The 12,973-nt window shown below is 33.6% G+C and overlaps 1 protein-coding gene across 1 annotated transcript in view; it reads left to right on the top strand.

The window, feature by feature from the left end:
• LOC146788639 (putative cation-transporting ATPase 13A5) overlaps positions 1-12,973 on the top strand; it is a 586,298-nt gene that overhangs the window by 283,435 nt on the left and 289,890 nt on the right. The window contains exon 18 of the mRNA XM_085635842.1: positions 4,293-4,417. Coding sequence (XP_085491968.1) covers positions 4,293-4,417 — 125 coding nt within the window. The remainder of the gene's footprint in view (positions 1-4,292; positions 4,418-12,973) is intronic.

The following is a 12,973-nucleotide window of genomic DNA, read 5'->3' as shown; positions in this document are numbered from 1 at the left end:
ACAGCACAGATACACTGCTGAAACAGTGCAGACCAGGTCTGTGTACCCAAACCCGTCTTGACCGGCACAAACCAATGTGCACGTCTAGATGCGTCCCCAGCAACGGTACTCACCGGGAAGCACGGAACGGAACAGAAGGCCTCGGAAGTCTGGACTGGACTAGACCAAACTGGACTGGACTCGACTCGTGACTTGGATACTTCGGAACTTCGGAGTCTGGTGGGCCTCTATATACCTCGGATCTTGCTCGCTCAGCTGGGCTCTGGTCGGGATTCTCCGCACTCCTCACCGCCTCGTCTGGGTGTTGATCGCAGCCTCAGTCGCCCCCGTTGGCCTGAGGGAGATACAGGAAATCCTGCGGGTACGCGAAGTTGTCCGTCCGGCTGTGGCAGGAGACCGGGTCTGCAACGCACCTCCGGCGCGTGGGGTGTGAGAGGTGTCCCTATTCGGGCGCCAATTATGTGGTAAATTTAATTACCTAGACTTAATTTATGCGGTAAAATTAAATAAGAATAACTCAGTAAAAATAAGAGGCAGAATCCGTGGCATTTGAGGTTTTAAAATGGGTTTATTCCTTACAAAGGAATTGGTTCGAACCAGGCAATCGTATTCCGTCACCACTAAGGTTCGGGAAGGGATAGAAGCAATACTTTATTGACAGGTTGTCATATTTATAGTAAATGCATTACAGTGAAGACATATGCAGAAGGCGTTACAGCTGAGAAGAGAGATAAGAATACACATACGTAATGAAAAGGCGTTACAATAGGCGTGCATGAGGGCATGTACTAGAAACGTCATTATGATGATGACACAAGTGGGTGGATCCATAAGAGAATCCTGCAAAGTCAGCAGAAATACTTGCCAAATATGCGCGCACAGTAGCATGATGTGTGATTGACGTGTAACTGGAGGGTAGAGAGGACTTGACATTTAGCCCTACATGAGGACACAGAAGTCTGGGATGTCAGAACAACCTAATCCCAAATCGTATCTAATATCTTGTGTTTAAGGAACTATATTATCTGGAGGGAAAGGTCTCTCAGGCAGAGGCTATCCTATACTGACTACTAGTGCGTGTATAAGCGTCTACGTGTCTGCATGAGAAGCGAGGGGCATGGGCCTACCATGGCAACAGAAGCCATGAATTACTTGCACGGAAACAGTAAGGCCAGGCTCTTTGCTCTATAGCTGGAAGGATGTTTACCTAAACTACTAGACAGGAATGCATTTCTCGAGGAGCGGAGCAGATAACTTGAAGGCTGAATACAGTCTTGGCAGGCAACAGGCCGGGCCAGGCACCGTTAGCCGCGCAGGAAGTAAGACAAAGGTCATGGATACAGATACAGGTCCAGGCTGGAGCATTCAGAGGCAGAAGCAGGAAAAGCTCGATGGCAGAATTCAGGGCCTACCTTGCCAGAGCTGGAAAACGTGAAAAGTATACCATATAAAGACGGTGGCAAGGCATACTTAGGAACGGAATATCTGACCCATTCATGGCAGATCTGAAAGAGGACATGTTAACGTTGGACACATATGTATTTGCGTCTTCATAGCTTGAAGTGGAGGGAACATACATGCACTTGTAGCATGTACATGGAGCCATTGGGGTCTAAGATAGGGGACATAATTGACCATAAAAATTCATATTTCCTCACGCCAAAGAAAAAATAGCATCAACCCTAGTTTATGGGTGTGATGCGCCGGGAGGCAGAGGCATCTTGGTCCTGGACAAAATCTCAGTTTGCATATGCAGGCGAATCTTTCACCTCCCACAAAGCACTTCACTAGCACAAATCAGGCTTGAGTTTTGGCTAATTAAGCAATCTTACGCAAGAGGAGCAGCCTTTGATGCTCTCTGCTATAAGCCCAACTCCATCAACTACTATGTTTTGGAGGAGATCGCAAGAAAGCCACATTCACCTTTTCACAAATATCTCAATGATACTATCGAACTGCTAGGCCTGGCGGAATTTTGGCTGACCTCAGCAAGCCTAGACCAATTCAAAAAGGCGGTATCAAAATCATGTGAATTTCAACATTGTTAGAGGACAGGTCAGCCCTAGCGAAACGCCTACACGCCTGGGTTGTACTGAACAGATATACGTCCCTGAGACCTCAGCAATACCTCGCGGAAGCTCTTAACCCCATGACTCAGGTCCGTCCTACATCATAATTGGCCCCTTAATGTAAGATTCTAATTTCTTTGCATATTGTGCATGATTTTAAATAACTGAAGCAATAAACATGTTTGGAAATCCTTTTGCTTGAGTTGTTTGGCATTGAAAGTGAAATCGATAGTCTGTGTAATTAACAAAAGGTTTTATTTGTCATGCATTTTAAACGTTTTATATTTTTAGAAACATTTTGATGATGTTATTAATTGATAGGCCCGGTTTCACATAGGCATTTTATTGAATACGTTCTCTAGAGCATCTAATTACTATTGACTTTTGTACTTTTGGCTCACGCACTTTAGTCAGCCTATGCTGATGGTTGAGTGTAACAACTGCGCCATTGCATATCTATTGTATACGTACTTTATCGGAAATCAATCCTTGGTATAAGACAAACAGCACCATGATACTTAGGCAGCATGATAATAGGTTAGCCTATAGACTGTTGAGGCAACCTGGTGGGACTCGTTTAAATCCAACGTGCACCTGTACAAATCAGATGTATACTGATGTGCTGTAGTGAGCAACGGATGAGTGTATTCTTAAATTCCTATGTATGTTCTGTATTTTATTCTGGTTTTTACTTTTAAGGCCTCGTAGGCCGAAGTTAGGTATTTTTAATTGAATTGAATAAACACGTTTACTGGCTTACATACTACCTATAAGTCCCTTGTATACGGTACAAAGTGTGCCTAAGAACTGGAATTTTAATGTTACTAGGTGACTACAGCATCCATTGTGCCACCCACTATAGTGTCAGTGTAATAATGTCTGAAGGCCTACCATTGTAGGATGACTGTTTTGTTTTAAAACTGCAAATTCGACTTGTCAAATGTACTCTTTTTTGACAGGCCTAAACCTCTTTTATATATTAGAAATTCACCAGCAAATAGGTCCATAAGGCATGGTGCGTGGAATTGAAAAGTAGAACATGCAAATGTTCTAAGTTAAACATATCCTTACAGTGAAAAGGTCCCAAAGGCGATTTTCACTGTAGCAGGGTTAACTGGTACATTGGGGAGCACTGGGAAACAATATTAATATTTAAGAAGGTTATTTCTAGAAAGCTACAGAATTCTGGGCCTTTGAAAAATTTATAACAAGCCCAATTCTATGTGGGAAGTTGGATTTGTAATAAGTAATTTGTAAAAGGAAACTTTAGAAAGTTACCTTTCACTTGGCTGAAACTTACCTCCCACCTGCCCTATGCATGTCCTTTGGTAGTGCGGGTTGGGTAGAGTGCGCCATGACCCCTACTGGCAACCAACACTGACAATGTGATATCAAAATGTTAAGGGTTTCACTTTAAGTAAGACAGACCTACTAACTTTCTCACGGGGTCAAAACACCAACATTTAAAATGTGAGCTTTGTGTCTCTATGAAGTGGTCAGCATATGCACATATAGAAGATCTACTGTTTTTTTTAAAGAAATCTCCAATTATTGTAATCAAATGTCCATTTCATAAGTTTTCACAATATTAGCAGGGCAGCCTAATTTCCTTGTTCACATTGAACTTTCAAATTCAAATTGCATGTATCTGTAGTCACTATTTTGTATTCAATTCAGTAACTAATTCCATAACACCTAAATCCTCCTTCTGAAAATGCTTATTTTCCATTCTGACCCCGTTTAAATGTCCGCCAGTTGATAATACGTCTTCAAATAACTGTTTGCTCCTTTACCATCAAACAAAACGTATCCTTCCCATGTTATGAAAATGCTTAAAAACTGATGTTTATGCCTCTTCTTTGGCTGATACTCATTTTCCTTTTAAAACCTACTAGTGATCAAACAAAATCTTTTTGTAACCCATAACGTCCCTTATACGTTCCATACCAGAGCCAGACATCTATCATAATGCTCAGACTGTTTTCTATTTCAATTGTGAAGTGATCAATAGTCAATAGAATTATTGGCAATGCACCCTAATTGTAGTACTACATAGAATTGTAAATAAATGCAATAATAAGTAAATGATCTCTAGTATAAAATGTAATGCATGCGCCTTTGGCACATCATGTATGTCATGTACAGAAGTCTGTGTCAGGAAGCTGTACTCAGTGATAGTTTCTCTATCTATGATATTTTCCCTTTTCCTGTCTTTTCTTCCAGAGAAGAAGTAGAATCAGACCTGGAATTTCTTGGACTTCTTGTAATGGAAAATAAAGTGAAGGCTGAGACCAAGCCTGCATTACGGGAGCTAATAAATGCTCAAATTAGGGCGGTTATGATCACAGGTATATGAAGCTGTCATTACTGCATGATGCTGCCCTCTAGTAATAATTTAGAATGCTGTCCAATTGTTTCCCAAACAAGAATTTGTCTCATTTCATATGACTAGAGATACAAAGAAAGGTGCGTTGAAAGAGTACTAATGCTGGAATACTGTCTTTATTATCAGTGATTGCTCAACACATTGAATTATGTAATTTATATATAGGATCAAGTCACCTAAGTTCATTTTGGTAGAATGTCACATATTAGTGGGATCCAAGATGTAACTGTTATCCATACGATTTTTAAACTGAACAAACTCTGACATTTATGAACTTGAAACTTCACTAAACTTTATATGATTTTGAAAATTCTTACAAAACGTTTGCAATTGATATATCCAGAAAATACTTGGATGCTGCATGGATCTGTCTGCACAAAATCAACATTTTTGTTGATTTTGTCCTGCATATATTTCTAGTTACAACCCCAAAACTTACAACATCCTTCAAAACATCTACACATTTTTCCTATCACTTCAAAAGGTTTGCATGGGTAGAACGCTGATATCTTCACATAACTCTACCTAGCAAACGGTGAGCAGTCTATATATCGACTTTTTAATATCGAGGGACATAAATATCGAGTCAAAAATATCGAATGTACAAAATATCGAAATAGATAATATCGATGTGAAAAATATCGTTTCTTTTTTTTACTTATATGTCGATGTAAGTAATATCGTTAGTAATAATATCGACATGTGAAAATATCGTCATTGTGTGTTTAGTACATATTTTGAAGTTGTTTGTATAAATAGTTAAAATGTATATAATATGAGAAATATTTATATTGTTTTAGGGGCGGGATGTTGGGTTATAGGGGATAAGGGTGGGGAGTGTTTTAAAAAAGTTAATTAATTTTTTTAATATATTGTAAAATTTAATTAGTAAATTTTACTTAAAATGTGAAATGTATATTTAATTTTAGGAGCGGGATGTTGGTTTATAGGGGATAAGGGTGGGAAGTGTTTTAAAATGTATATATATTGTTTAATTTAAAAAAATAATAATTTAGAAATTGTAAATTAAATTTAGAATTTTACAAATAATTTTAGGAGCGGGATGTTGGTTTATAGGGGATAAGGGTGGGAAGTGTTTTAAAAATGTTTATATATTTGTTAATTTAAAAAAAAAATATTTAGAAATTGTAAATTAAATTTAGAATTGTACAAAAAATTTTAGGAGCGGGATGTTGGTTTATAGGGGATAAGGGTGGGAAGTGTTTTAAAAATGTTTATATATTGTTAAAAAATGTTAAAAATGTATTTAGAAATTGTAAATGAAATTTAGAATTTTACAAATAATTTTGGTTTATAGGGGATAAGGGTGGTAAGTGTTTAAAAAATGTTTATATATTTGTTAATTTTGTATTAAAATTATTTAGAAATTGTAAATTAAATTTCGAATTTTACAAATATTTTTAGGAGCGGGATGTTGGTTTATAGGGGATAAGGGTGGGAAGTGTTTTAAAAATGTTTATATATTGTTTAATTTTTGTAAAAATTTATTTAGAAATTGTAAATTAAATTTTGAATTTTACAAATATTTTTAGGAGCGGGATGTTGGTTTATAGGGGATAAGGGTGGGAAGTGTTTTAAAAATGTTTATATATTGTTTAATTTTTGTAAAAATTTATTTAGAAATTGTAAATTAAATTTCGAAATTTACAAATAATTTTAGGAGCAGGATGTTGGTTGATAGGGGATAAGGGTGGGAAGTGTTTTAAAAATGTTTATATATTTGTTAATGTTTTATAAAAATTATTTAGAAATTGTAAATTAAATTTAGAATTTTACAAATATTTTAGGAGCGGAATGTTGGGCTATAGGGGATAAGGGTGGGAAGTTAATTTAAAATGTTTATATATTTTTTAATTTAAAAAAATAATTATTTAGAAAATTTAAATATAATTTAGAATTTTACAAATCCCATAATTAAATATAGATTTCAGTCAGAATAGTAAATTAATTAAGTTCAGTGTCCAGCACTTATCTTAATTAAATATAGACTGGAGTGGGAATAGTAAATTAATTAAGTTCATTGTCCAGCACCTACTGTAATTTAATATAGTTTGGAGTGAGAATAGTAAATTAATTAAGTTCAGTGTCCCGCACTTATCTTAATTAAATATAGATTGGAGTGGGAATAGTAAATGAATTCAGTTCAGTGTCCAGCACATACTATCATTAAATATAGGTTGGAGTGAGAATAGGAAATTAATTAAGTTCAGTGTCCAGCACTTATTTTATTTAATATAGACTGGAGTGGGAATAGTAAATTAATTTAGTTCAGTGTCCAGCACCTACCCTAATTTAATATAGGTTGGAGTGAGAATAGTAAATTAATTACATTCAGTGTCCAGCAGTTATCTTAATTAAATATATAGTGGAGTGGGAATAATAAATTAATTAAGTTCAGTGTCCAGCACCTACTCTAATTTAATATAGGTTGGAGTGAGAATAGTAAATTAATTATGTTCAGTGTCCAGCAGTTATCTTAATTAAATATAGAGTGGAGTGGGAATAGTAAATTAATTAAGTTCAGTGTCCAGCACCTACTCTAATTTAATATAGATTGGAGTGAGAATAGTAAATTAATTAAGTTCAGTGTCCAGCACTTATCTTAATTAAATATAGATTGGAGTGGGAATAGTAAATTAATTAAGTTCTGTGTCCAGCACATTCTCTAATAAAATATAGGTTGGAGTGAGAATAGTAAATTAATTAAGTTCAGTGTCCAGCACTTATCTTAATTAAATATAGACTGGAGTGGGAATAGTTAATTAATTAAGTTCAGTGTCCAGCACCTACTCTAATGTAATATAGGTTGGCGTGAGAATAGTAAATTAATTAAGTTCAGTGTCCAGCACTTATCTTAATTTAATATAGATTGGAGTGGGGATAGTAAATTAATTAAGTTCTGTGTCCAGCACATACTCTAATAAAATATAGGTTGGAGTGAGAATAGTAAATTAATTAAGTTCAGTGTCCAGCACTTATCTTAATTAAATATAGACTGGAGTGGGAATTGTTAATTAATTAAGTTCAGTGTCCAGCACCTACTCTAATGTAATATAGGTTGGAGTGAGAATAGTAAATTAATTAAGTTCAGTGTCCAGCACTTATCTTAATTAAATATAGACTGGAGTGGGAATAGTAAATTAATTCAGTTCAGTGTCCAGCACATACTCTAATTAAATATAGGTTGGAGCGAGAATAGTAAATTTATTAAGTTCAGTGTCCAGCACTTATCTAAATTTAATATAGACTGGAGTGGGAATAGTAAATTATTTTAGTTCAGTGTCCAGCACCTACCCTAATTTAATATAGGTTGGAGTGAGAATAGTAAATTAATTAAAATCAGTGTCCAGCAGTTATCTTAATTAAATATAGACTGGAGTGGGAATAGTAAATTAATTAAGTTCAGTGTCCAGCACCTACTCTAATTTAATATAGGTTGGAGTGAGAATAGTAAATTAATTATGTTCAGTGTCCAGCACTTATCTTAATTAAATATAGACTAGAGTGGGAATAGTAAATTAATTAAGTTCAGTGTCCAGCATCTACCCTAATTAAATATAGATTGGAGTGAGAATAGTAAATTAATTAAGTTCAGTGTCCAGCAGTTATCTTAATTAAATATAGAGTGGAGTGGGAATAGTAAATTAATTAAGTTCAGTGTCCAGCATCTACCCTAATTAAATATAGATTGGAGTGAGAATAGTAAATTAATTAAGTTCAGTGTCCAGCAGTTATCTTAATTAAATATAGAGTGGAGTGGGAATAGTAAATTAATTAAGTTCAGTGTCCAGCACCTACTCTAATTTAATATAGGTTGGAGTGAGAATAGTAAATTAATTATGTTCAGTGTCCAGCACTTATCTTAATTAAATATAGACTAGAGTGGGAATAGTAAATTAATTAAGTTCAGTGTCCAGCATCTACCCTAATTAAATATAGATTGGAGTGAGAATAGTAAATTAATTAAGTTCAGTGTCCAGCACTTATCTTAATTAAATATAGATTGGAGTGGGAATAGTAAATTAATTAAGTTCTGTGTCCAGCACATACTCTAATAAAATATAGGTTGGAGTGAGAATAGTAAATTAATTAAGTTCAGTGTCCAGCACTTATCTTAATTAAATATAGATTGGAGTGGGAATAGTAAATTAATTAAGTTCTGTGTCCAGCACATACTCTAATAAAATATAGGTTGGAGTGAGAATAGTAAATTAATTAAGTTCAGTGTCCAGCACTTATCTTAATTAAATATAGACTGGAGTGGGAATAGTTAATTAATTAAGTTCAGTGTCCAGCACCTACTCTAATGTAATATAGGTTGGAGTGAGAATAGTAAATTAATTAAGTTCAGTGTCCAGCACTTATCTTAATTAAATATAGACTGGAGTGGGAATAGTAAATTAATTCAGTTCAGTGTCCAGCACATACTCTAATTAAATATAGGTTGGAGCGAGAATAGTAAATTTATTAAGTTCAGTGTCCAGCACTTATCTTAATTTAATAAAGACTGGAGTGGGAATAGTAAAATATTTTAGTTCAGTGTCCAGCACCTACCCTAATTTAATATAGGTTGGAGTGAGAATAGTAAATTAATTAAAATCAGTGTCCAGCAGTTATCCTAATTAAATATAGACTGGAGTGGGAATAGTGAATTAATTAAGTTCAGTGTCCAGCACCTACTCTAATTTAATATAGGTTGGAGTGAGAATAGTAAATTAATTATGTTCAGTGTCCAGCACTTATCTTAATTAAATATAGACTAGAGTGGGAATAGTAAATTAATTAAGTTCAGTGTCCAGCATCTACCCTAATTAAATATAGATTGGAGTGAGAATAGTAAATTAATTAAGTTCAGTGTCCAGCAGTTATCTTAATTAAATATAGAGTGGAGTGGGAATAGTAAATTAATTAAGTTCAGTGTCCAGCATCTACCCTAATTAAATATAGATTGCAGTGAGAATAGTAAATTAATTAAGTTCAGTGTCCAGCACTTATCTTAATTAAATATAGATTGGAGTGGGAATAGTAAATTAATTAAGTTCTGTGTCCAGCACATACTCTAATAAAATATAGGTTGGAGTGAGAATAGTAAATTAATTAAGTTCAGTGTCCAGCACTTATCTTAATTAAATATAGACTGGAGTGGGAATAGTTAATTAATTAAGTTCAGTGTCCAGCACCTACTCTAATGTAATATAGGTTGGAGTGAGAATAGTACATTAATTAAGTTCAGTGTCCAGCAGTTATCTTAATTAAATATAGACTGGAGTGGGAATAGTAAATTAATTCAGTTCAGTGTCCAGCACATACTCTAATTAAATATAGGTTGGAGTGAGAATAGTAAATTTATTAAGTTCAGTGTCCAGCACTTATATTAATTTAATATAGACTGGATTGGGAATAGTAAATTATTTTAGTTCAGTGTCCAGCACCTGCCCTAATTTAATATAGGTTGGAGTGAGAATAGTAAATTAATTAAGTTCAGTGTCCAGCAGTTATCTTAATTAAATATAGACTGGAGTGGGAATAGTAAATTAATTAAGTTCAGTGTCCAGCACCTACTCTAATTTAATATAGGTTGGAGTGAGAATAGTAAATTAATTATGTTCAGTGTCCAGCACTTATCCTAATTAAATATAGACTAGAGTGGGAATAGTAAATTAATTAAGTTCAGTGTCCAGCATCTACCCTAATTAAATATAGATTGGAGTGAGAATAGTAAATTAATTAAGTTCAGTGTCCAGCACTTATCTTAATTAAATATAGATTGGAGTGGGAATAGTAAATTAATTAGGTTCTGTGTCCAGCACATACTCTAATAAAATATAGGTTGGATTGAGAATAGTAAATTAATTAAGTTCAGTGTCCAGCACTTATCTTAATTAAATATAGACTGGAGTGGGAATAGTTAATTAATTAGGTTCAGTGTCCAGCACCTACTCTAATGTAATATTGGTTGGAGTGAGAATAGTAAATTAATTAAGTTCAGTGTCCAGCACTTATCTTAATTAAATATAGATTGGAGTGAGAATTGTAAATTAATTAAGTTCAGCGTCCAGCAGTTATCTTAATTAAATATAGACTGGAGTGGGAATAGTAAATTAATTAAGTTCAGTGTCCAGCACCTACTCTAATTTAATATAGGTTGAAGTGAGAATAGTAAATTATTATGTTCAGTGTCCAGCACTTATCCTAATTAAATATAGACTAGAGTGGGAATAGTAAATTATTAAGTTCAGTGTCCAGCATCTACCCTAATTAAATATAGATTGGAGTGAGAATAGTAAATTAATTAAGTTCAGTGTCCAGCACTTATCTTAATTAAATATAGATTGGAGTGGGAATAGTAAATTAATTAAGTTCAGTGTCCAGCATCTACCCTAATTAAATATAGATTGGAGTGAGAATAGTAAATTAATTAAGTTCAGTGTCCAGCACTTATCTTAATTAAATATAGATTGGAGTGGGAATAGTAAATTAATTAAGTTCTGTGTCCAGCACATACTCTAATAAAATATAGGTTGGAGTGAGAATAGTAAATTAATTAAGTTCAGTGTCCAGCACTTATCTTAATTAAATATAGACTGGAGTGGGAATAGTTAATTCATTAAGTTCAGTGTCCAGCACCTACTCTAATGTAATATAGGTTGGAGTGAGAATAGTAAATTAATTAAGTTCAGTGTCCAGCACTTATCTTAATTAAATATAGACTGGAGTGGGAATAGTTAATTAATTAAGTTCAGTGTCCAGCACCTACTCTAATTTAATATAGGTTGGAGTGAGAATAGTAAATTAATTATGTTCAGTGTCCAGCACTTATCTTAATTAAATATAGACTAGAGTGGGAATAGTAAATTAATTAAGTTCAGTGTCCAGCATCTACCCTAATTAAATATAGATTGGAGTGAGAATAGTAAATTAATTAAGTTCAGTGTCCAGCAGTTATCTTAATTAAATATAGAGTGGAGTGGGAATAGTAAATTAATTAAGTTCAGTGTCCAGCATCTACCCTAATTAAATATAGATTGGAGTGAGAATAGTAAATTAATTAAGTTCAGTGTCCAGCACTTATCTTAATTAAATATAGATTGGAGTGGGAATAGTAAATTAATTAAGTTCTGTGTCCAGCACATACTCTAATAAAATATAGGTTGGAGTGAGAATAGTAAATTAATTAAGTTCAGTGTCCAGCACTTATCTTAATTAAATATAGACTGGAGTGGGAATAGTTAATTAATTAAGTTCAGTGTCCAGCACCTACTCTAATGTAATATAGGTTGGAGTGAGAATAGTACATTAATTAAGTTCAGTGTCCAGCAGTTATCTTAATTAAATATAGACTGGAGTGGGAATAGTAAATTAATTCAGTTCAGTGTCCAGCACATACTCTAATTAAATATAGGTTGGAGTGAGAATAGTAAATTTATTAAGTTCAGTGTCCAGCACTTATATTAATTTAATATAGACTGGATTGGGAATAGTAAATTATTTTAGTTCAGTGTCCAGCACCTGCCCTAATTTAATATAGGTTGGAGTGAGAATAGTAAATTAATTAAGTTCAGTGTCCAGCAGTTATCTTAATTAAATATAGACTGGAGTGGGAATAGTAAATTAATTAAGTTCAGTGTCCAGCACCTACTCTAATTTAATATAGGTTGGAGTGAGAATAGTAAATTAATTATGTTCAGTGTCCAGCACTTATCCTAATTAAATATAGACTAGAGTGGGAATAGTAAATTAATTAAGTTCAGTGTCCAGCATCTACCCTAATTAAATATAGATTGGAGTGAGAATAGTAAATTAATTAAGTTCAGTGTCCAGCACTTATCTTAATTAAATATAGATTGGAGTGGGAATAGTAAATTAATTAGGTTCTGTGTCCAGCACATACTCTAATAAAATATAGGTTGGATTGAGAATAGTAAACTAATTAAGTTCAGTGTCCAGCACTTATCTTAATTAAATATAGACTGGAGTGGGAATAGTTAATTAATTAGGTTCAGTGTCCAGCACCTACTCTAATGTAATATTGGTTGGAGTGAGAATAGTAAATTAATTAAGTTCAGTGTCCAGCACTTATCTTAATTAAATATAGATTGGAGTGAGAATTGTAAATTAATTAAGTTCAGCGTCCAGCAGTTATCTTAATTAAATATAGACTGGAGTGGGAATAGTAAATTAATTAAGTTCAGTGTCCAGCACCTACTCTAATTTAATATAGGTTGAAGTGAGAATAGTAAATTATTATGTTCAGTGTCCAGCACTTATCCTAATTAAATATAGACTAGAGTGGGAATAGTAAATTAATTAAGTTCAGTGTCCAGCATCTACCCTAATTAAATATAGATTGGAGTGAGAATAGTAAATTAATTAAGTTCAGTGTCCAGCACTTATCTTAATTAAATATAGATTGGAGTGGGAATAGTAAATTATTAAGTTCTGTGTCCAGCACATACTCTAATCAAATATAGGTTGGAGTGAGAATAGTAAATTAATT

Source organism: Triturus cristatus, chromosome 11, assembly GCF_964204655.1.
Source record: "Triturus cristatus chromosome 11, aTriCri1.1, whole genome shotgun sequence".
NCBI classification, from domain to species: Eukaryota; Metazoa; Chordata; class Amphibia; order Caudata; family Salamandridae; genus Triturus; species Triturus cristatus.
Note: the sequence above shows the minus strand (reverse complement) of the source record. Positions and strands in the feature narration are given on the sequence as shown.